The 25,361-nt window shown below is 44.2% G+C and overlaps 1 protein-coding gene across 1 annotated transcript in view; it reads right to left on the reverse strand.

The window, feature by feature from the left end:
• LOC147705735 (sulfotransferase 1C2-like) overlaps positions 1-25,361 on the reverse strand; it is a 595,887-nt gene that overhangs the window by 264,590 nt on the left and 305,936 nt on the right. The window contains exon 4 of the mRNA XM_086932182.1: positions 7,254-7,351. Coding sequence (XP_086788308.1) covers positions 7,254-7,351 — 98 coding nt within the window. The remainder of the gene's footprint in view (positions 1-7,253; positions 7,352-25,361) is intronic.

The raw sequence follows: 25,361 nt of genomic DNA on the forward strand, positions 1-25,361 counted from the left end.
CTTTCACATGGAAAAAGCACCATGTGAAAGGTTTGCTGTGAAGCAGGCGCAAGATTTTGGCGCAACTGCATCCTAAAAGTGACTCACTGCGTCATTATTACCAAGCTTTTTGCAAGGAACACCCCCTCTGCATGCATTATACCTGACACTATTTTTTAAAAAGTGACGCATCTAGGTACATGGGTCACTTTTTAAAACTCTGCGCCATATTGTATCTGCATCAGGTATAATGTATGCAGAGGGGGCAATCCCTCGCAAAAAGCTTGGTAATAACAACGTACTGAAATCTATGAGATTTCCCTGCGTCACTTTTAGGATGCTATTGCGTCAAAATTTTGCGCCGGCCTCGCATCACTTTTATGTTTACACATATGTCAGAAATACTGACGTATCTGTAACTCCTTGCAACATGATTCGTCATACATTAAATATGACACATCTGGAATGTCATAAGGACTGTGTACAGAAAAGTGACGCATCACACCAGCAGTGTAATAAAATGTGCCTCGTTGCACTATATTTAAAGGATGCAACAGCATCCTAAAAGTGACGCAGTGAAATCTCAAACATTTCACTGCGTCGCTATTACAAAGCTTTTTGTGGGGGAACACCCCCTCTGCATGCATTATACCTCACGCAGATATAATGTGGCGCTTGATTTTAAAAAGTGACCCATCTACCTAGATACCTCACTTTTTAAATATAACGCAACGCAACACATTTTTTTACACTACTGGTGCAATGCGTCACTTTTCTGTGCGCACTCCTTATGACATTCCAAGTAACGCATTGCTGGAGTGCGTCACAAAAGTGACGCAACTCCAGTAATGTGTCCTTTCAAATGGGGAAAGCAGCATATGAAAGGTCTTGCCTCAGTCTAACACCTGCTGTAAAGCAGGCACAAGATTTTGACGCAACAGCATCCTAAAACTGACGCAGTGAAATCTCAAAGATTTCACTGCGTCGCTATTACAAAGCTTTTTGCGGGAGAACACCCCCTCTGCATACATTATACCTGACGCTATTTTTAAAAAGTGACGCATCTAGGTACATGGGTCACTTTTTAAAACTCTGCGCCATATTGTATCTGCAACATGATTCGTCATACATTAAATATGACACATCTGGAACGTCATAAGGAGTGCGCACAGAAAAGTGACGCATAACACCAGCAGTGTAATAAAATGTACCTCGTTGCACTATATTTAAAAAGTGACGCATCTAGATAGATGCGTCACTTTTTAAATATTGCATAACAATGCGCATTTTTTTACACCGCTGGTGCGTCACAAAAATTGACGCACAGGAAGCGCAAAACTAACAGCGCAAGGCCTTCATAAATATAGTCCTGGATTTTCCCCGTGCTTCCGGTGCGCGTACCATGCGCTTCCCCCGCGCAAAACGAAAAAATTTTTTTATTGCCCTGCAGGACCCTATTTTAGTCCCTACATCAAACCTAGGGGGTCAGAGGGGGTCTACTCTTCCCCCTTATGGTCATTTGCCCCTTTTTTTTTCAAACCCCTTGTGTCTCGATTTTACCGAGACACAAGATGGCGGCCGCTCCGCACTGTTTAGAATGTTTACAGACAACTGAGATCCAATCAGCTTCCTGTGCGCAAGTCGCGTGTCGCGCCTGGAGCGCTCTCCCGTGCGCGCACGGGAGAGCGCCTATCCCCGCGCAAAACGAAAAAAAATTTTTAATGCCCTGCAGGACCCTATTTTAGTCCCTACATCAAACCTAGGGGGTCAGAGGGGGTCTACTCTTCCCCCTTATGGTCATTTGCCCCTTTTTTTTTTCAAACCCCTTGTGTCTCGATTTTACCGAGACACAAGATGGCGGCCGCTCCGCACTGTTTAGAATGTTTACAGACAACTGAGATCCAATCAGCTTCCTGCGCGCAAGTCGCGTGTCGCGCCTGGAGCGCTCTCCCGTGCGCGCACGGGAGAGCGCCTATAGATATATATATTTTTTTGAACCTAAATTACTCAAAATCCACTGGAGCACATATCTTGAGACATAGCAAAGGCACATCGGGCTACCAGTCCCTACAATTTTGCCAAGTTTGGTGGAAATCCATTCAGCCGTTCGGGCTAAAAGTGAAATCGACCGCCCTATGGAAATTAACATGGGGAAAACGCGTTTTGGGACCCCCCTTTTATCTCGGCCCCCGCTTGACGAATCCCCCCCAAACTTTCAGGGAAGGACCGGACCGCCATGAGACCATTTTCCTGAAAATTTCAGGCAGATTCGACAACCGGCGCCAAAGTTATTCAAAATAGAATGTTGAGATTTAACATTGAAAATTATCCTAACTATAACTACCTACTGGCGACCGCCAGTAGGTAATATATATATATATATATATATATATATATATATATATATATATACAGTTCCACACCCCCTCCGAGGTAGCCGGGACACCAGGACAGCGGTGCGCCCAAGGGTCGGAGGTCGCCCTTTCCGTGTATTCTCCAATCACAAAAGCAACAAGAAATTGCTGGCGCACTCCCCTCCAGAAAGAAATGTTACCACTCCATTATCAGCGCATGGTGTTTCGAGCTGGATGAAAAACCCAACGCGTTTCGACGAAGGACTCGTCTTGACCCGTGATCAAGACGAGTCCTTCGTCGAAACGCGTCGAAAGTTTCAAAAACCATAAGAGTCCTCACGCCAGGTAAGTCAATGTCTTGTGCAAAACCGCAGATGTACAGAGTCTGTTGGTAATATGCCAGAGCAGCAGCAACCTATGGGCATCCTATGCCTTCCATATCCTGTCTTATAGGACCCTTTCTTGCACCATCCCTTGCACACATCCCATCCCCTCCTAGTCCACCACATCCGCCCCAGCATCCCCTTCCTCCGTTTGCTGATTCAGGAGATATGATGTCAGGGGCCCCCAGATGTCCCTGGGCGGGACTTCATCGGAAATTGTTCCACATATGCATGGAGGTACTCCTGCTATGTGTTTAGATTATTGATCCAGGCCTTAAACTTAGGCGCCCTTCCCCTACCCCACCTACAGGCTACCTGCCTTTTTGCCAAAAGCAACCCCAGCGCTAGGAATTTCCGGTATGGTGTTTTAATGTCTCTAACTAGCCCCAATAGTGCTCTAAGAGGAGTGGACTCGATCTGAATACCTATCATGCAAGTCAGCTCCCTGAAGACCTCCTCCCAAAAATTTGACACCCTGGAACACCTCCACACCAAATGCATAAAATCAGCTTCACTCGGACTGCAGCGCAGGCACTTGTCATCTTCCCGAAGGTGGAACCTATACAACCTCGCCGGGGTATGATAAAGCCGGTGTAAAAACTTATAGTGGAGAAGGCGCAGCCTACTACTGCTAGAAACAGAGTTTGTCTGGAGGCAGGCTGCCAACTACTGGTCGTCCGTCAGGGGGCTATCAAGATCCTCATCCCACTCCCGTCTGGCCCAAACTGAGCGAGGGGGGTGCACTCCGGACCCTCTTATATAACAGTGAAATGACATGTGCGGGAGCATCCGGTTGCAATAAGAGATGAAGCGACTCAAACTACTCCGGCTCTTTCGGAAAATCTGGGGTCTTACCCCTAACGCTCTGTCTAAGTCTAGTATAAAGGAACACATCCAGGAACGAGTGTTCGCCCTCCCTGAAGAACTGTTCCTTAGTGCGAAATTCCCCCTCAATATACAAATCTCCCCAGGTCTTATACTGCAGTTTATCTAACAGCTTTTGGCATAACTTTTCAGTAGTTACCGGCAGCAGAGGGCAATTCCGCAATGGCACCCTAAGGGAGTACATCAGCTGCACCCCCTCAGCATGTGCCAACCAGTTCCACAACTTCACTGTACAGTCCACGGTGGATGGATAACTTTACCTCTCTTTAAGTGGAGTGAACACATATCCCTCTGGAGGAACAGGGGCCATGTACCCATCTTCCACCGCGAGATGGGGCATGTACGGGGGTGGGTGAAACCAGTACATCGCAAAATGCATCCCCTCAGCATGTGCCAACCAGTTCCACAACTTCACTGTACAGTCCACGGTGGATGGATAACATTCCCTCTCTTTAAGTGGAGTGAACACATATCCCTCTGGAGGAACAGGGGCCATGTACCCATCTTCCACCGCGAGATGGGGCATGTACGGGGGTGGGTGAAACCAGTACATCGCAAAATGTGCTTGCGCGCTATAATACTGATCGAAATTAGGAACATCAAATCCACCAAATTGATACAGTAACATGAGTGTTTTAAAGAAAAATTTGCCTGGGTGGTAAGGGATATTTACAAATAAATATAAAAATTTGGGCAGAATATTCATCTTGATCAAAGATATTCGTCCTGCCATTGCGATTTAATCCACTTGGAAACATTATCTGTCACCCTGTCTATGGCCAGCCCGTAGTTAATGCGCATTAGCACATCTCTATCCTTGGAAATATGAATGCCCAGATATTTGAATTCTCCCGTCTCCCATGCTAAGGGATAGTCCAGCTGGTGTGGCAACGTTTTGTCCGTCAAGGGAAAAACTGCTGATTTACTAGCACCCCAGCAATGGCCCCGAACTTCGTGATCTCCCGTTAGACTGGGTTGAGGTTAACCTGCGGTCTGTGGATGTATAGCGTGATGTCGTCCGCATCTAAAGACACTAGTAATTTCCTAGAGGGGTATATGAGAGCCCTGTGGTTATGGTGCTGTCTCAGCTTCGCAGCTAGGGGTTCTATAGCCAAGGCAAAGAGGACTGGGGAGAGCGGGCACCCCTGCCTCGTTCCTCTGGTAATCTGAAAAGCCTCAGAGCGCGCGCCATTAAGGAGAACCCTGGCACACGGTTGTGCATAAAGCAATTTAATCCAATTGACAAAGGAGTACGGCATACCCATATAGCTCAGTGTCCCCATCACATAGTCCCATTCTACGGTATCAAACGCTTTGGTGGCGTCCAAAAAGACCGCCACTGCATCGCTTTTAGGATCAATATCCTGAAGTACAGCCAGAAGGGTCCGCAGGTTATGGGCAGTGGCACGGGTTGGCACAAAGCCAGACTAATCGGGTAGAACCAACCTTTCTAGGAGTAAATTAAGTCTCATCGCCAGAACTTTCGCCAATATTTTCGTGTCAAAATTGAGAAGCGACAGAGGCCGATATGATTCGCAATGGACTGGGGACTTGCCTGGTTTCAGTAGGGACATTATCTGTGCTTCCCTCATTGTTGTAGCCAATTTACCTTCTTCCAACGCCTCATAGTAGACTACTTTCAATATGGGAGCTAAAATGGACACATACGTCTTGCAAAAGTCAATGGGAAGGCCATCGGACCCCGGAGCCTTCCCCGACGACATAGACATAATTGTGTCCGTTATCTCATCCACCTCCAGGTCCAGAGCCCGGAATTTACGCTGCGTTTCCCCCAGCCATGCCAGTGCGGTGTCTTCAAAGTACCCCCGAAGATCTAAGGGAGAACCCCTCTGCGAAGTGTAGAGTTTGGTATAATATGCTACTAAAGTGGACATCTGCCCAGGGAGATTCCTGTGCATTCGCCCCTCCTCATCCTGCAGCTCAGCCACATAGTTATGGAATGTAGGTGGCCACACCGCATTGGCCAGTGCCATCCCTGGTCTGTCCACCTCCCCATATACTCTCACCACCCAGTGCTTCCCTCAGAACTTACACTCCCGATCAGCTGCTTCCACATACTCCGTCATCTTCCCCCTCTGCTTAGCCCGCAGTTCACCTGTGTCTCCAGCACCAGGTATTTCATGTTCCAACGCTTTCAGCTCCCTTTCCAACGTGAGCAGTTCCCTACGATGGTCCCTAAGAATCCCTACTCCCTTGGAGATGCACCAGCCCCACACAGTCACTTTAAATGCCTCCCACACTGTTGTCAGGCTTGACACCGAATCTACATTCCTAGTGAAAAACTCCTTAATTTCGTGCTCCATCTCCGTTCTAAACACAGCATCCTGCAAATGCAAGGAGTTCAACCGCCAACTATGACCATGGGGTCGAACGCACCACCAGACCCAGTAGATAAATGGGTACCTGTTTTCTTTGCCACTGCCATGACCTCTCCTGTGCCCTTTGAACTCTCCCTTTAACCAGTTGCGTTGGTGAGTGAGCCTCCGCTGGTCGCACTAGTTAATACAGTGATTATTTAACTTAAGTCCAAACACTAGACCCGTTGCGTTTGTGCCCAATCTGGCACTAAGTAGCTGCCATCCTATGTGCCCCCCCTGCGTGGGCCGCAGGCAGCCTCAGAGACGTTCATTCTGTGTCTTCTTATAGCTATCAGCCAGCATGGAAACTCTTTGTGTGTGAGAGAAAACACGTTTAATTTGCGTTATTACTTTTATCCTCAAATAGCTGTTTCTAAATATCCTCTGAGCAAGAGTGATGTGCAACTTCCAAAGCTAATGCATTTTGCCTCCTTGACATCTAATTGTGAGTTATGTATCATCAAACTATTTTGCATTTCCTAAATAGCGAATTTTAAGGAATCGCTATTTAGGAAATGCAAAATGGTATGTATGAACAAAATCGCTTTTTATTTGCGATTCCTTAAGCTTCCTTATTTGCGAATTCGCATTTTGCGAATTCGCAATTAAGGAATAATTTCCAATGCATTCCTATGGGCCAGGAGGCCCATAGGAATGAATGCAAAATAATTCTCAAATTGCGAATTCGCAATTTGCTAATCGCAATTTGAGAATTATTGCAAGGGTGCAGGGGTGTCTCAAAGACACCCTGCTGCACCCCTGAAAAGAACATGTGTGTGCATATGGCGCACATACATGCCCTATGGGCATGTGTGTGCATCATATGCCACCTTTAAAAATGCCAATTTGTGCATTTCTGGAAGAATTCGCAAGTTACCATCAACTGAAAGTTGGTGGTAATTTGCGAATTCTTAAACAAAATTCGCAAGCTAAGATTGCTACATACATAGCATTTAAGGAATCGCAAATTTGCGATTCCCTAAATGCTATGGAAAAATAAGGAATCGCACAAGTTTGCAATTCCTTATTTTGGGAATGTTTCATACATTCTAAAATGTGCAAAACGGCCGTTTGCGTGTCGCAAAGGCCGAAATTCAGCGAATTTCGGCCTTTGCGATTCAAAAACGGCTTGATACATATGTCCCTTATTCCAATAAAAGTACACTGAGTTAACCGAAATGTTAAACACAGAGTTACAAAAAACTCATAAATAACATATGTATTTATTAGATTGCTTTGATTTGTCCCAGCTCACCTCTCTGCGCAAACCATACCTTACAGTTCTGCTCCCAGAATGATGGCGGGATCAGCTGGACTGGGAGATGTGATTTGATGGTCCTGGGAGAAGGCATGGCCTCTGCTTCTTCGAGACCTGTGAGAGAACACATGGGTATAAGAGCCCTAATTATAAATCTATGCTGATTGGAAACCAGTCAACTCAGTCATTGTGAACGTAGACAGGTAGCATATGTCAATATAATTTATCGTGTTGCAATGTCGAACAATATTTGTTTATTCATTTTAGGGTAACTTATTTCAACTTATGCATGCTGTTATGTTAGTGTGGTTCTGATTATTAATTTAAATCATTTACGTGTACCTTATTGCAACTTGTGTATGCTGTTGTATTAGTGTGGTAGTGATTGAACAACACTTGGGCCTGGTAGTGTTACCTCCAGTTCAGTTAATTTCTTGATTTCATTAACAGGGGATTGTTGTTGTGCATCCCTAGATTTCTTATTACAGACATTATTGTACGGTAAACCACTGGCTGCTTTCTTTCCCATTAATGTTAACCTACACAAGCTAAGAAAATACTGACGTCAAGGGAAGAGGCCCAGCCGATTGCAGCCTCCTCCAGTCTTAGATGACTTTGGTCAGCTAAGTTTTCGAAAGAGAGAAGCCCAACTCTAGCTGGTATCAGGAGTGGGAGCTAGTAGCTGGGCAGCCAAGTAATAACATTGAACACATTTGTTTGTATCCTTTCTGACACATGTTCATTCATGCTTAACGATGCATACCTTTCTTTACCAAGCTGTAGGGGTCCTTTGAGAATCCTTCTCTTTTTGATGCATACTTTTGTTCTACAATGTGATAATGTGTCATGCAGCTACAGCCCAAAAGAGTTGGTAATGTTTTTACTTCCTGAATACACTGTGTAGAGGTACAGCCTTGCAAAGCAGTAGGTTTTAACTTTCGCTACTACAGAGTACATACATTGGGCCATTTCACAAAGGTAAACTGAGTTGAAAGTCTATCTTTTCACCTTTCGGTATTCACAAAGGGCATTTACGAGTAGTAAAGTTAGACTTTTGTCTCAGTTTATCTTAAGTTTTGGTCTTAAGTTAAACTGAGACAAAAGTCTAATTTTTATAAAATGCCCTATGTGAATACCGAAAGTCGTAAAGTTAGACCTTCGTCTCAGTTTACCCTTGTGAATCAGGCCATAGATTAGTATCTCTCACTTGTAAATAAAAACAATCCTTGTCCCACATTTTCCATTTCATTGGAAACAATTCTGCAAACTTTTTTAACTAATGTGCTTCCAAGTTTTCTCTGTATTTTCATTGTACAAACTTATGCAAACTTTTTAAACAATCGGCTTCCAAGTTTTCTCAGCAGGTTCATAAGAGACATTTATGCAAGCGTTTTACCCAATAGATTTACAAGTTTTAAACAATAGGGGTTTTGACTGAGGATTTTTTTTCAAATCAAGGTTTTGTATCGTTTGGTCTAGAACTGTACAAACGTTTGAATGCCATCAGTATCCTGAGTGAACAAAGTTATAGGAGGGGTGAGCGGGAAGTCCTGCATAGAGCCTTTGAGTGTATATCTGTAAAAATATCCAAAATTGTGACGCTGAGGCAAATTAGCTGCAGAGCTCCTAGGAATGTATGTAGCATGTGTCATAGTATGTACATGTAGCGAAAGGCTAGCAAACTGTCCAACAACAATGATCAAACAGGTACTGCGAAATTGTAAAGTATTTCTTGTTTATGTGTTGCAAACATTCCTTATTTTTAATAAAATTCCCTTACACAAAACAACCATGTTTTATTTCATGTGGTGCAAGGGGTAACATGTCTGAGGTCGTGTTAAGGAAGCTTTATTATGATACAAGAGGGGCCAGAAGCTTCAGAAGCCCTGAAGCTCTGTTTCAAAGGGCTTGAGTATAAAAATGTATATTTAAAGAGGTCGCTGTGAAAACCGTGATATCTGGGGAAGAGGCGTATTCACTTTGCAAGCCAGCCAGGAGGCATTTTAGGAGGAGACCAACCATTGTTAATGCAAAAAAATCTTTCCAGGAAAAAAGCTGTTACAGAGCAGCTGTTATAGAGCGTTTAAGCAGAACTTTAAAGTCTAAGATCTGGAGATATTTCTCAGCCTGCAATGCCTACCGATATGTGGATGTTCCACAGGCTTTTATGGATATTTATAATGCCTGTGTCAGGAGGAGCCGGGGCGATAGAGGAAGAAATCCCTTCTTATGTACCTCTACCAATCATGCAGGTATGGGCCGAGACATGTCCCTTTAACCCGACCAAGAACCAGCTGGAGGCAGAGCCAGAGACTCTGACCAAGACCTCCGGGACCTATCAGGAGGAGATGAGAGAGAGGACGCTGGGTCTACACAGCGAGAGGATGCGGGAAGTCTGCTGAAGCAAAGCGGATCCGAGGAACCATTCGAACCCAGGAGCATAGAAGGACTCCAAGGAGGGTCAGAAAGCGGAGGCAGAGCGGCGGCTCCAACGAGCAGAGAAAGCATCAGAGAAGTCCGATACTGCACCATCTCCCGCCACCCCCACGGAGGAGGGTGGCTGTAACAGGTGCGTGGGTGCTTCCTGGGGTTTGTACAGCCACAGGGAGGGAACGGGTAGGCCGACGGGCGGTCACTGCTTCGGTATCTTCGGGGATTTTCTCACTCCATGTAGACGCGGTGTTCCTTCCCTTACGGCCTGACTTTCCCTGACCCCACTGCTCATTTAAAAGCCCTGACACCTGACCTTGGTTTTCTTTGTTTTGTTTTTCTTCTTTTATTTTGAACCTATGCCTGAGATGCGCCAGCTACGAACTTCTTGTGGAACTAAGGATAGAGACCCCAAAGCCTACCATTGTAATTAAAATACGCCGGTGAACCGAAGAGAAAGACTCTTTTAACTGGACACTGGAACTGTTCCATCTGGTGCAAATCATACAAATAAAGCAGTTTTGTTTTCCTTATCACAAATACCAGTGGTTTATTATCCAGAGTGGTGGGACGAACACTAGGGCTTGGGTCCTATGACAGACAGTTATCAATCAATCAATCAATCATTTTGTGACGGGGCGGGTCGCCCCTGTAAGGACAAAGAGTGTGAGGAGGAGTCCATTGCTCGTGACTGGTGGTCAACTGTTCCCCTCTCGCCCCTTTCTCTATCCATCCAGCAACCTGCTTCCCATTCTGCGGAGGATTGGCCGACCGCTGACTCTGTGTTTCCTTGGGGATGCGAGGAGGAAAAAGAACACTACACCCTTAAGACTGATTACCGCGAAGGCGAGTCTCCGCCCATCCAGAGCGTCACCACGCCAAAAGGAGGAGGCTCCCGGAAGACGACGGACGGCGATTCCCCGGAGGACGAGTGCGGTGTGGAGTGGAGACGGAGTGCTGAGCAGAGAAGTGTCGAGGAATCCGAAGCCTCGGCTAGCCCAGCTGAATCCAGAAAGCCAGGAGGCCAACGTTCCAGCAAAGCGCCCCGCCACGCTCCCGCGGGAGGAGCGTGGCTTACAAAGGTACGGGGCAAAGTTGCGAGTTGGGCGGGTTGGAGTGGCCAGCCCACTGTGTAAATAATCCGCCTACGACTCCCTTGTTCCCCTACCTCACAAGCACTACCGACACTGCCGTTTTTGTTGTAAACACACTTGGCACGTGGTTTCCCTCACTCCCGGTCCCTAAACAAGAAGTGTTCCGGGCGTCCCACTGATTGTTCTTTATTTCTTTATTTCTTTTGGTGTCGGCGTACCCCGAACATCATCTGGAGGCTGGTTAAAGACCGTCATTCTGTCTGCAACACCTCCCTGCCAACGCCGCAACACCCTGGAACTCCCTGTTTTCCCAAAGGGCGTCAGAACGGAGCCTGACGAGTTCGCCCGAATAAGACTTACAAACCGAAGGAAAAAAGCATACTTAAAAATAAAACCCTCTCCAAAAGCACTATTCCCGCCTTCGGACTCAGTTCCTTCCCCTCCAGACCCTACCCCAGTACACATTTGTAGAGCGCACTACTCACCCGTGAAGGTTCAAGGCGCTAGGGAAAGGGGGGAGGGAGCAGCTACTGATGAAACCGCCAAGTCTTGAGGAGTCTTCTGAAGGTCAGCCGGTCTGCCATAGGTGGATGGGGAGGATCTTCCATGTCTTGGCGGCGAGGGGGGAGAAGGATCTGCCGCCGGTGGTTGTTCAGTGGATGCGTGGGACAGTGGCGAGGGCGAGGTCAGCAGAGCGGAGCTGGTGGTTGGGGGTGTAGAAGGTGAGTTGGTTGTTGAGGTATGCTGGTCCAGGGTCGTGGATTGCTTTGTGAGCGTGGGTGAGGAGCTTGAAGGTGATCCTCTTGTTGATGGGAAGCAAGTGCAGGTCATTCAGGTGGGCGTTGCTGTGGCTGTGGTGGGGGAGGATGAGGAGTGCGGAGGCGTTTTGTATGCGTTAAAGTCTATTCTGGAGTTTGGCCATGGTTCCCGTGTAGAGGGCGTTGCCGTAGTCCAGCCTGCTGGTGACGAGGCCTGGGTGACCGTCCTTCTGGTTTCGGTGGAGATCCATCTGTAGATCTTGCGAAGCATACGGAGGAGTTGAAGCAGGAGGAGGAGACGCCGTTGACTTGTTGGGTCAGTGACAGCGAAGAGTCCAGGATGAACCCCAGGTTGCGTGCATGGTCGGTGGGTGTCGGCGCAGTTCCCAGCGAGGCTGGCCACCAGGAGTCATCCCAGGCCGAAGGTGTGAGAATTTGGCATGGTATATGATGTCCACTATTCTAGTGGGCAACTTGCACCAGTCCACACAACCCTTATTGATGGTAGGTTGCAAAGTCAACCTTATTGAAATCTATCCTAATGGTAGCTGTGGAGAGCAGCCTTCAGGCTAAGACTTAGAAGCAAGTTAAGCAAGTTGTTTTACCAGTTATAATCTGTTGAATGATCAAATGAAAGCACACCACACAAGGTATATATCAAATATATATGTATTTAATCGAAACACAACCCCTCTGGTCTCCTTGTAAGGTCAGAGGTAAAATTACAATACAAGGAACTTAATTAGCATACGATAAGTTGCACAGTATACGTTATGCCCAAGGGGCCTCACAAACCATATACTAAAATAGTGGTATAAGAACCATGTGAGGGTTAGAAAGCAGGCCTAGGGCCTCTAGAACAGCTGGGGCTACCAGGAACCACCCAAGGTAGGGACGCAGGTGGCCCACGGGGGACGTGTGCAGTGTCTAAACAGAACCGCGGATCACCATTGACTTTCTATTGAGAACGAACAAGTTACAATTTTAAAAATTAAGGGCACCTAGAGGTGAACTACGATGGAACCCATTTAGACTCAGACACTTCGAGAGTCAAGACCCATGGGAGCACCGGAGTACTCGAGTTACCTCACCCACGGAAGCCGGGTGCATAGGTGTCTTTTGGTGTTGGGTTTCTTCGTCGATTCCAATGGAGAGCTGCAAAGAAATGCGGCAGGCGACCAGAGGAAAAGTGTCCAGGTGGATCTAAGGGTGGATCTGAGATGTGAAGAACCTGAAAGCAGAGGGGATAGAGTCTGGGTCACTAGCCAGTGACCAGGATGGCGAGGAGAAGATGCCAGCCAATGTTGGGTGATTTCAGGTGAAAGAGGTGAAGCTTGACTCTTCAGCCACGAGGACCAGGAGGCGGCGACGATTACCAGGAGCTGGATTCGAGCTGTCCCATGAAGGATGTCGAGTGCTGCAGCATCAGAATCCGGATTGGATCCAACAAGCCTTGGCAACAGCAACCCATGCAAGATGTCGAGATTGTCTTTGGTTCAGACCAGCAAGGCCTGAGGTTCTCCTCCTTTGGAGAGGAGTGAGAGCACGTCTGGAGCAACCAAGAAAGCTCAAGAAATCAAAGATGGTCCTTCGTGGGGGCTCACTAGCTAACGGACTAGGAATCGCGAAGGGCCCTCGAGCGGAAATGCACAAAGCGGGCCCATGGAACACTTGTGGAGTGTAGGCCTCTGAGCTTCGGTGAAAAAGATGCTCGGGGCAGGGGTTTCAAATACCCCAAAGCACAACTTTGGGAAGTAGGTGCAGTTGCAAACATGCAGGATGTCCAGGAGTTCCGGTCCCACATCTCTCATGTCCGCTACAGGTCTCAGCTTTGCTGGGAGCTTTGGTAAGTGTCGGAGATGTCAGGAAGTCCATGTCTTGAGTCGCAGATTCTTTGGGATCCGGCGGGAGCCTCGAAAATGCAGACCGGCAAAGATGCTTTTGTTGCCTGTTTGAACAGGGTGGTCACTCCTTGACCACAAGGGAGAATTCTTCCGTCTTCCAGTCGATATGGAATGTCGAATGTCCAAGATATATGTTGCAGAGTTTCGTCCAGGGTAATCTAAAGTCCTATGGACTGGGGTTCTATACTTATAGTAAGTTTAGGGGTTGGACTAACTCAAGGGTCCCACCTATGGGAGGACCTGGGGAGGGGGTGGTTACATCCCTTTCCCTTTGTCCAGTTTCGCGCCAGAGCTGGGGCTGAGTGCCCCAGCAACCGGTTTGAACTGGGAAATGCATGGAACACTTTGAGTGGCCCAGGCAGTGCCTGAAAAGCATTCACTGAATGCAACCCACCCTCTCCCAATACACTAAAGCTTGTCTGTGGAGGTGCTAGCACCTCCCTGGACAGAAAACCTATTGTCAAGGCCTCCCCTGCCGGAATTTCATCCAGCAGCAGGAGGGCAGACTCGTGTCTGTGGTAGCAGCATCCAATTTGTGATGCTGAGGCTCTATTTAATTTTAACCGGGTATACCAGTGTGTACATGTTTTCTCCCTCTAGAAGGGTAGAAAGTGACCCCAGCCGCCAGAACTAGGGTAGTATTCCAAAGTGTTTGACACCTTACACAACATGTTTTGATAAAGCCAAACCAAAGTTAGCATTAACCGTGAGGATTATAATGCACTTAAGAGTATATGGTATGGCTATATCATAGAACAGCTATAAGGAGATGGTTCCGAAAGCTGCAGAGGGGCTCAGCTCATGCTAGGGCACCCTCTCACACAAAACTAAGCACTCTACCTCCAGGATTGTCAAGGCCTGCCATACGAGTGACTTATAGGTTAATACCGGTATATATATATATATATATATATATATATATATATATATATATTACCTACTGGCGGTCGCCAGTAGGTATATATAGTTAGGATTTTTTCTCTATGGGATTTTTGAAAATTCTATGTCTAATAACTTTGGCGTTTGTGGACGGAATTGGCTGAAATTTTCAGGAAAATGGAACATGTTGTTTCAGAGCAGCCCCTGACAATTTGGGGGGGTTTCATCAAGGGGGGGCCGAGAAAAAAGGGGGGTTCCAAAACACGTTTTTCCCATGTTAATTTCCATAGGGAGGTTGGCCTCACTTTTATAGCTCGAACGGCTGAATGGATTTGCACGAAACTTGGCAAAATTGTAGGGACTGTTAGCCCGATGTGCCTTTGCTAGGTCTCAATATATGTGCTCCAGTGGATTTTGAGTAATTTAGGTTCAAAAAAAAGATATATATCTGGGCAGAGCCTAACCACACATCTGATCTGATTGGCTGTCAGCACTTCATCCAAGAAGTGTTGGCAGCCATCTTGGGACCAATATACATGATAGCACCTCATTAAAAAGGATTGTAGTTAATAGAGGGTTTTAGGACTTTAGTTACATTATAAATCATTTGTTGATGGTACCATACTCGTTTTAGGAATTGTGGTGGGTTCTAAGGTGATTTTACCATGTGAAAAAACCTTCTGCTGTGATATCATGAATATTGTTTGAAAGAAAACTAATATCTCATGATTTTCCCACAGTGGTTTGGAAGGGGATCTATAAGCTAAACTGAAAGAATATTTTTTGTAAATTCACATTATCTTTCTCAGTCATGTGAAAATGAAGTCTGACATTCTCAGTAAAACATGTACATCCAACAAGGACAGAGACTGTCAGTTGATTCCTTTGTGTTCTACTGCAGCCTCCTAGAGTGTTCTAAAGAACAACTAGAGCGCTAACAGTCCTACTTATTACAAAGGTATGGCACACCTGAAGCCATCTTGATTGGAATAAAGTGGTAACTCTTAAAACATTTAATTTAAAAAGAAACAACATGAGGGGGTATATTTTGCCATAGAAAGTATGATTAGTGCTGCAGAATGAAAAATTAGGGGACATTTTGAGTGACTTCTCAAATCCTTTTCTATTTCATTAAAACATTCTGACATGCAGTCTCCCAAAATGGCCACCAGAGACAAAAGAGCCCAAATGTAGCCCAAATATCACCCAGATGTAGCCCAAGTATAGCCCAATGACAGAATGTCCCAGAGTGTTCTAAAGAACAACTAGAGCGCTAACAGTCCTACTTATTACAAAGGTATGGCACACCTGAAGCCATCTTGATTGGAATAAAGTGGTAACTCTTAAAACATTTAATTTAAAAAGGAACAAAATGAGGGGGTATATTTTGCCATATGAATTATGATTAGTGCTGCAGAAAGAAAGATTAGGGCACATTTTGAGTGACTTCTCAAACCCTCTTCAATTTCATTAAAAAATTCTGACATACAGTCTCCCAAGATGGCCACCAGAGACAAAAGAGCCTAAATGTAGCCCAAATATCACCCAGATGTACCCCAAGTATAGCCCAATGACAGAATGTCCCAGAGTGTTCTAAAGAACAACTAGAGTGCTAACAGTCTTACTTATGACAAAAGTATGGCACACCAGAAGCCATCTTGATTGGAATGAAGTGGTAAGTCTGAAAACACTCAATTTAAAAAGGAACAACATGAGGGGGTTAATTTTGCCATAGAAAGTATGATTAGTGCTTCAGAAAGAAAAATTAGGGATCATTTTGAGTGACTTCTCAAATCCTCTTCTATTTCATTAAAAAAATTCTGACATGCAGACTGAAACATGCACTTTGAATACCAGCAGCAGACGTCCCTGGTGAGCAGTAGCTTTACTACAGTGATCTAATGTGCAACTAGAGTGCTAACATTCAGAATTTATGGCAAATGTGTGACACATCTGAATGCCTTCTTGATGGAACCAAAGTAAACAAGCATTGAAAATGCAATAGATCTCGCCCTCGTTTAAGTTAAAGCCATTCTGTTTGTAATGAGGTGGCTTTTTAGCTTTGCTTTTATTAGTGTTTTTTCAACTTTCATGTAAATAACATGCATCTGTATGCATATAAGTATATGTATGCATGCATTTATGTTTGTATTTATATAGATATACAGATGATATATGTTTATATATGTATGTATATATATATATATTCACTGAAAAAACCATAGGCTATAGACCATATATAGTTAGGAATTAGCATTTACAAAACCTTGAAAATTCACTGAAAAAACCATAGGTTATAGACCATATATAGTTAGGAATTAGCATTTACAAAACCTTGAAAATTCACTGAAAAAACCATAGGTTATAGACCATATATAGTTAGGAATTCGCATTTACAAAACCTTATTTTACTCACACAAAACCATTGAAATTCCATATATAGTTAGTTGCACTAACTATATATCGCGCACCCGCAATCCACTGCTGATGATGTCACATATTACATCATTCATGACATGGTCAGTGACATCACTGATGACATCACTGATGACATCTCAAATGACATCACTGATGACATCACTGATGACAACATCCAGTGACTGTATGTTTCTGTAAAGTTAAAATATGTCTTACATATTGAAGAATGAGTGGATGTATAAGTGTCTGGATGAAGGATTTAGTAGGTGCATGACTGACTGTATGAGTGAGTGATTAAATGTGTCTCACTGAGTGCATGGGTTAGTGACTAAACTGTCTTAATTTGTGCATCATTATGTCTGTTGTTCTGTAAACTGTTGCATGTGTTGATAAGTAGCTATATGAGTAACTATATGGGTTATTGATTAGTTGCCCAAGTATTTGTATGGGAGACTGAGTGTGTGTGTGGGTGGCTGGGAGGTGTATGACTCTGTGCATAGATGTGTGAGCAGTTGATTCACTAGATGTATGGTTTCAAAAGTGCATGTGGAAACAGCTGTATGGGCGGTTGACTGTGCGCATGAGTGTATTGGTGAGTGAATGGATATCTCAGTGCTACATGTCAAAGTAAGTACATATGTAAAACACAGTACATGTGAGAGTTGACATATATAAATAACTGTGCATAAGAGCCAGTGAATGTGTGAGTGGCTGTATGGATCATTGTGAACTTGTATCAGGGATTGTATAAGACAGTAAATATGTGTTAGTATATGTTTGAATAAGTAAAGTTTGTATAACTGTATAGTTGAGGAAATGGAGGTGTGATTGATTCTTTGCATGACTGACTAGGTGTGTGAGTAACTCCATGGATGAGTGACAGTCTGTGAGTGTCTGTTTACACTGATTGTATCTAAGGTTATATTAGAGTCTGAAGAGGTTCATCGTATTATCACATGAATGATATCATCAGTGATGTGATCAGTAATGTCAAATGAGATGTCATCAGTGATGTCATCAGTGATGTCATTTGAGATGTCATCAGTGATGTCATTTGAGATGTCATCAGTGATGTCATCAGTGATGTCACTGACCATGTCATGAATGATGTAATATGTGACATCATCAGCAGTGGATTGCGGGTGCGCGATATATAGTTAGTGCAACTATATATGGAATTTCAATGGTTTTGTGTGAGTAAAATAAGGTTTTGTAAATGCGAATTCCTAACTATATATGGTCTATAACCTATGGTTTTTTCAGTGAATTTATATATATATATATATATATTCACTGAAAAAACCATAGGTTTCACACCAGTTATAGTTAGCTGGAAATTTTACTGACATAAAACCATTGAAATTCCCACGTTATAGTTAGTTGGACTCACTATAACTTGCGCGCCTGCAATGCACTGCTGATGACGTCACATATTACATCACTCATGACATGGTCAGTGAGATCACTCATGACATCACTGATGACACCATCCAGTGAATGTGTGTCTTTCTGAAAAATAAATATGTTTTATATGTGTATATGTAAAGGTCGATGGAAGAATAAATGTTTAAATAAGTGTCTAAATTGATGTTTTAAAAAAAAAATTGATTGGTTAACTGGCTTATTAAGTGTATCTTAGTGAATACATATATTAGCGAGTAATGTTTAAATATTAAAATATATGTATCAGTGTTTCACTTTGTATATAAGTGGCTGCATGGTTTGGCGAGTAGCTACATGTGTGTGTATATGGGTTATTAGATTTTTTTTTAGTATCAGTATGAGTGTCTGTATGGTTTGGTGGGGGTATTACTTAGCACATAGATGCATCAATGACTGACTCACTGTTCGTATGTGTTTTGAAGACAGCATATGTGCCGAACTGTATGGGTGGCTGAGTGTGTATATGCGTGTGTTAGTGAGTGAATGACTGTCTCACTAGTGGCTTTATCAGTAACGACATATGTTTTAATCTAGTATATGTGAGTATTGATGTATATAAGTGAGTATATGTGAGAGTGAAAGATTGTAAGAGTTCCTGTTTAAATAGGTATGTGTTTCTATAAATGATTGTTTAAGAGAGTAAGTATGTGCAAGTTTCCTTAGAAGTAAGGTGGTAGTGTGTGTATAGCTGTATATGCAAATAAATGGATGTTCAATAGTTTATTTGCATGTGTGAGTATGTGTGTGAGTAACTTTTGGATGACTGTCGGTGTGTAACAGGATGTATAGGTGTATCACTACATATGATGAGTGAGTATATGTATGAGTGACTATATTGAACTGTTGGTGAATGAGTGGATGTGTATATAGATGGTGGAATTACTGAATTGGTTGTTGTAACTGGTATGGGTATCTCCATTTTTTTTGAAAATGTTAGTTTCTATTTTTGAATATGTGAATATGTGTTTCAAGGGTTACATTACACTGAAAGGAGGTCTGTCACTCTGTCATAAGGATGGTGTCATCAGTGATGTCATGAGTGATGTAATATGTGACGTCATCAGCAGTGCATTGCAGGCGCGCAAGTTATAGTGAGTCCAACTAACTATAACGTGGGAATTTCAATGGTTTTATGTCAGTAAAATTTCCAGCTAACTATAACTGGTGTGAAACCTATAGTTTTTTCAGTGAATTTAATAGGTTTTTTAAATGCTAATTCCTAACTATAACTGGTGTGAAACATATGGTTTTTTCAGTGAATTTCATAGGTTTTTTAAATGCTAATTCCTAACTATATATAGGGCCTCAAACCTATGTTTTTTCAGTGAATTTCAAAGGTTTTTTGATAGCAAATTTCTATAGCTATCAAATATAATAAGTTGATCCTATGTTTTAATTCTGTCTTTACGGCCGGTAGGAGTGACCTTGGCATCGTAGGGTCGTGAAGGATGGTGTGTCCAGCATTGATGCAGTGGCAAGAAAATTAATGCCCTGAAGAAATTGCCTAAAGTACAAAAGGCGATGAAACATGTTGGCTTGTGGTTTGTGGTTATAAATTAAATAACCACTCCCTGCTTTTTAAATAGATAGGCTGGACGAAAAAAGAATAAAAGTTACAAATACCTGCAGTTACCTATCTTTTCGCATTACACTGTCTATTTGTTGTTTGTTTTGCACTGTTTTCCACTGCACTTTAATTACACCTACACATCTATGTTGTTTGGACACATTTCTTTAAAGCTTGATGACTGCCGATGATGAGAACAGGGCTACACTGGTGAGTACCTACCAGGTTCCCCGTTGGTGGTTCGCCCGTGAGGGGTCATCTTGCTTTCTCACATTTTTTTCACAATACACATTGTTGTTTGTGGCCCAGTTATCACGACTGTCTTAGAAGGGTTTGAGGTTCTTTTAAAATTGGCGTGTTAACAGGTGTACTCTCTACCCCACTGGTCTTAAAGGAAGGGGAGATAGTTGTAAAGGATTGCAACATGTTGTATACTTGTTGAAAAAGTTTAAAACATTGCCTAAGTGGCCAGGTCATTGTTGTTTGCGTGACTTTATGAGTGGAGGGCGACCTGTGTTCTGTTCTTCCCTCTATGCTCCTTATTGTATTTATGTTATTTATAACAGACCAGGTCCTGGCTGTAAGCAGTTACGTACACTTGAGTTTGGAACAGGTTTTAGGAAAAGTAAGTTTCATGGTTGCTATAGCAATGTTATGCATTTGATATTGGGAGATTTTAACTATCCCCTTGAGGATGCCTTAGAACTAGTTACTGAAATCATCGGAGTGATTCACAAACGGTGAGGTAGTCACCTGTGTTTGTGTTGGATCTAGTATCTACCAGGTTTCAATAGTAGAGTTCCTCCAGACATTCCGGCTGTTCCTACATTTGATATAGGGAATAAGACATCTAGAACAGATGATACATTTTTTCATGTCAAAGACTAGCATAAGAGCCAACAGTTATCACCACAGTGAGAATGACCATAACCCTCTTGCTAAATGTGGTAACATCTATCACTCTATCAGCAAAGGCGTACTCGGTGTGCCCCAGAGGCAAGTTCCAAATATCCTGGAGCCCTAATACCACATAGAAATCAAACTGGGATGAAATGGAATACTGGACATAGATGTGTTCGCTCTACCAGTATCCTGCACAATATCGATCTGTTTTAAGAAGATCAGGAAAAACTAGATCAAGGTGATTGTTAGACCTCGCATCCTTTGTGTGGTATTCCCCAAACGGTTTGCCTTCCCACCTCCTGATTTGCTGAAGTCCTGGACCTGTGGACATTACAAAGGAAGGACTGCCTTGCTTCCCAGAGGACTGTCCTGCTGCTTGGCGCCTGCCTTTCTTCCTCAGAGGACTGGCTTGCTGCTACCAGATGACTGCCCTTCTGCTCGAGGACTGCCTTGACCCCCAGAGGGCTGTCCTGCTGCTTGAAGATTGCCTGCTCTCTGTGAAGGAAGACTGGACATGTTCCCTATATTCCAGGATAACCTGAGTGACTCCAAGTGTCGGTTAGCTGAACCAAAGGGACACAACAAGCTCCAGAGGCCTCCCTGCCACTGCCCAGCTGTCCTGCTGCACTAGACTTTCCTGACGCTACAACTGGTCTTCCTGAACCCTGCTGCCTTATACTGTAGTGAGTTCTTGGTCCCCAAGAGGTGCCTCCTCAGTTTCTGGATCTTTGGCAGGCATCAGTTGATTTAGCGTATAGTGAAATGTTATAGAGTGTAGTGACATAGAGCTGAGTGGGTTAGAGTGGAACAGCATGCAGAACAGTGGCGTAGAGTGGAGTAGCGTACAGTGGAGTGGCATACAGTGTAATGGCGTAGAGTGGAGTAGCACACATTTGAATACCGTGGAGTAGGGTAGAGTGTAATAGCGTAGAATGGAGTATCGTACAGTGTTGTTGGGTACAGTGGAGTGGTGTAGAATGGAGGAGCATACAGTAGGGGTGGGTGGAAGTCACGTAAGGGACTTTCGCGGATAGGCACAGAGATTGAAACAATCTCAGTGCCTCTCCGCATATTTCCGTTGTGCGCCTCCCGCCCGCCGCCCACCTCCTGCCTCCCGCCCACCATATTAAATGATATTTAAAAGCCTAAAATGAAATTAAAAATAAAACGTACCTTATTGCGGGCGCATCCTTGTCCATCGCAGCTTCTTCATGTAACTGCGCCTGCGCGGGAGCCTGCACATGCGCATTCCTGGTGAGGAATGCTTATGCGCAGGCTCCTACGCATGCGCAGGTCCCAGATGAAGCTGCGATGAAGCTGCGATGGGCAAGGATGCGTCCTCCATAAGGTAAGTTTAATTTTAGGCTTTTAAATATAATTTAATACGGCGGGCGGGAGGCAGGAGGCCCACTACTTTTCCGCCCTGAATTTGCCTAGTTTCTCCGCTTTTTTTGCGCAAGGGGCAGATCTTCGCACATTCCATGGGTGGAACGGAGATGTCCGCCCACCCCTAGCATACAGTAGAGTAGGGTAGAGTGGAATAGCATAGAATTGATTGGCCTGGAGGAGAGCAGTGTGTTGGCTTTGACTTGAGTTACACACAGTGGAATAGCGGAGAGTGGATTAACCTAGACTGGAGCAATGTAGAGTAGAGTGACATACAGTGGAGCGGCGTAAAGCGGAATAGCGTGGAGTGGAGTGGTGTAGAGTCAAGTGGCATACCATGGAGTTGCGTAGTTGAATAGTGTACAGTAGAGTGGCATACAGTGGAATAGTGTAGAGTAGTCTGGCATGTAATGGCATACAGTGGAATAGCGTAGAGTAGAATGGTGTGGAGTGGCATACAGTGGAATAGCGTAGAGTGAAATGGCGTAAAGTGGAGTGGCTTAGAGTGGAATAGTGTACAGTGAGATAGCTAGCGTGCAGTGGAGTGCTGCAGACTGGAGTGGCATACAGTAGAGTATCAGAAGTGTTGTAGCACAAAGTGGAGTGGGGTACATTAGAGTGGCATACAGTGAAGTAACAGATTGGAGTGGTGTGGAGTGTAATAGCCTACAGTGAAGTGTTTTAGAGTGTAGTGACATATAGGTGAGTGGCGTTGAGTGGAGTGGCATACAGTGAAATCGTGTAAAGTGTAGTGTTGTATTGTGGAGTTGCATACAGTGGAATAGCATAGAGTGGAGGGGCATACAATGCAGTGGCGCAGACTAGAATGTTGTAGAATGGAGTGGCGTACAGCATAATATTAGTGATTAGTGTACAGTGTAGTGCCTATAGTGGAGTAACGTAGAGATGAGTTGCACAGAGTGTAACTGTGTGTAGGGGAGTGGCTTAGAGTGGCATAGAGTAGAGTGTGGTACTTGAAACAACCGTAGTGTGAAAGTATGTTAATGTAATGTGGCATAAAAATATATCATAAGGTGTAGATGGTAATATTTGGTAGTATATGTACATAGTGTTAGTGTTGTAAAAGCGTTAAAATACTTAGTTATACCTTGTACCGGGGTATACCACAGTAACTTGGCAGTATATCGGGGTACATGGTGGTAAGACAGCAGTATCTGATTGTCTAATCCTTGAGTTTACAAAACGTAAAAGGCAGCCATGTAGATCTCAGCACGCTTTTGCTGCATTCTGCATTATGGCCTTAGATATAGGTAAGTTGTAGGTTTTATTGTTGTTCCCTTCCTATTACCACTTTATTAATGTGGAAATAGGTAGACAAATGTATTTATAGTGTCCTATATATTTTTTACACCAGTTTACGGAGAACTGTGCAATTTTGTAAAAAAAATAATTTAAGGAGAGCAGTAGTTTATAGGTATTACTGCTGTACACGATAGACTTTTTGTAAATAATTAAATATGTTAAATACACTGCTGTACTTCCAAGGCAGTACCACAGTACTCTGCATCTTTCTAAAAAGAATATTTAGAAACTTATAAATCATTTTACATTAATATTACCACTATTACCACTTTAATAAGGCTATCAAACCGAATACTTATCTATATCTAAGGTCCTAATGCAGAACACCGGGAAAGTGGCTTTAAAACAACACTGCTGCCCTTAACTTTGGGAAAAGCAGTCATTAGCCAATCGCACAAGGCCTTATCATTGCTATGTTCCACAGTAGTTTTGCAAAATTCTGCTAAATAAAGCGGCATTCGACTAAATTACTGCAACAAAAAATATCACTGTTTAAATGTCTTATAACTTAAAAAAATACTTACCCTACTTACCGATTACACCAAAAAGAATCATCTGCACACCATAATCTACAATCCTGTCAAATGTAATGGAATTCTGCCTTGGCATTTGCCCGTTAGGCATGAGTACAAAGTCTATGGAAAAATGTATTGGCGCCCAAACACATTTTAATCTTTGCTCCCCCTGATCAATGATTGAATAACTTGCCCTCCTCCACCAATGTAGAAAAAGCAATGGGAGACCCCCCCAAAAAATATATTTTGTTCAACTAAACAAACTATTTCTGACAAATTGTTCCATTTTGTATAAAAACACAAAGTAGCTCAATCACAATTCTTTCAGACAACATTTTTATGTGGACTAACAGCAAGTTCCCTGTTTATCACCTAAGGGGACCTGCCTTTTTCCTGCTCCTATGAATGTTAAATTCCACAGACATCCTGATTTTGAATCGCAGATTACACTGCCCTCAGAAAGGTGAGGGTAACCACAGCGCTTTTGGAATAGCAACTTAGGTACTTTCATTCTTGTCTCCTTACACTAGTATAGACGTGCTGAGTTGATGGGGAAAACAAGACAGTGGTGTGCCTGTTTTAAGCCACACCTAGATGTTCTCTCTCTTTGTCGAGAAGAACGTAGCGCCTGCTGAGGTATGTCGTGAGCCATTCAGCCAATGCAATTAAATGTATCCATCTCAGCTGCCCGGCCCGGGAGTAGACCAGAGGCTATAAATGAAGGCGCCGACAACCGCTCATGGTTGTCGTTACTACCACCTAACTGAATGTTGTGTGCTCTATGACCACTGAAGTAGTAGGCCCCGTTACCACCTCTATTATCCCTGGTAGCCCCAGTATTCACCACACCCCATTGGTGACAAGACAAGATTGTACCCGCGACGTGGCTTGCTGTTGCCGTGGCGGAGAAGGTGGCGTGCGGAGAAGCGATGGTGGCGTGCCTTACCCACGCGGCATGAGGTAGATCAAGGTGGCTGAAAAGCGGTGCGGCGCAAATGAGGTGAGGAGGTCGCGAGCAGGCAGGGCTGCAGGTCACTCTGCGCGTCGGCGGAGGCAGCAAAAAAGGGGGTGGCGGTCTGAAGGAGTGGCTGTGCAACACCTCCAGAGAGCGTGGAAGGCCCAGTGGGCCTGGAAACAACTACCAGGGGGGCAGTGTGCAAGGGGTGCGTGCGACCGCGTGCATGAAGAAGGAGGGTTAAGTCACAGAGCACATGGGGCACAGAGGCACAGAAGAAAATCCCCCGAACAGGAAGGCGTGTCAGGACTGACCAGGTGGCAGAAAGAACACATGTAGTTCCACATAGGTATCCTAAAGAAAAAAAAGGGTTGATCAAAGGAAAAGAGGAAAAGGGAAAGGAAGAACAGAGAGAGAGATAAGACAGCGGGCCACAGAGTGAGGGGGACAGGGAGAGGCAGCTACACACAACAACCAGTGGTGAAACAAGAAAGCTCATTGAGCACAAGGAACAGGACTCTGCAGAAGAAAGGAAAATGTCAATGCAGG

The sequence above is a fragment of the Lissotriton vulgaris genome, chromosome 7 (genome assembly GCF_964263255.1).
Source record: "Lissotriton vulgaris chromosome 7, aLisVul1.2, whole genome shotgun sequence".
In the NCBI taxonomy this organism is placed as follows: domain Eukaryota; kingdom Metazoa; phylum Chordata; class Amphibia; order Caudata; family Salamandridae; genus Lissotriton; species Lissotriton vulgaris.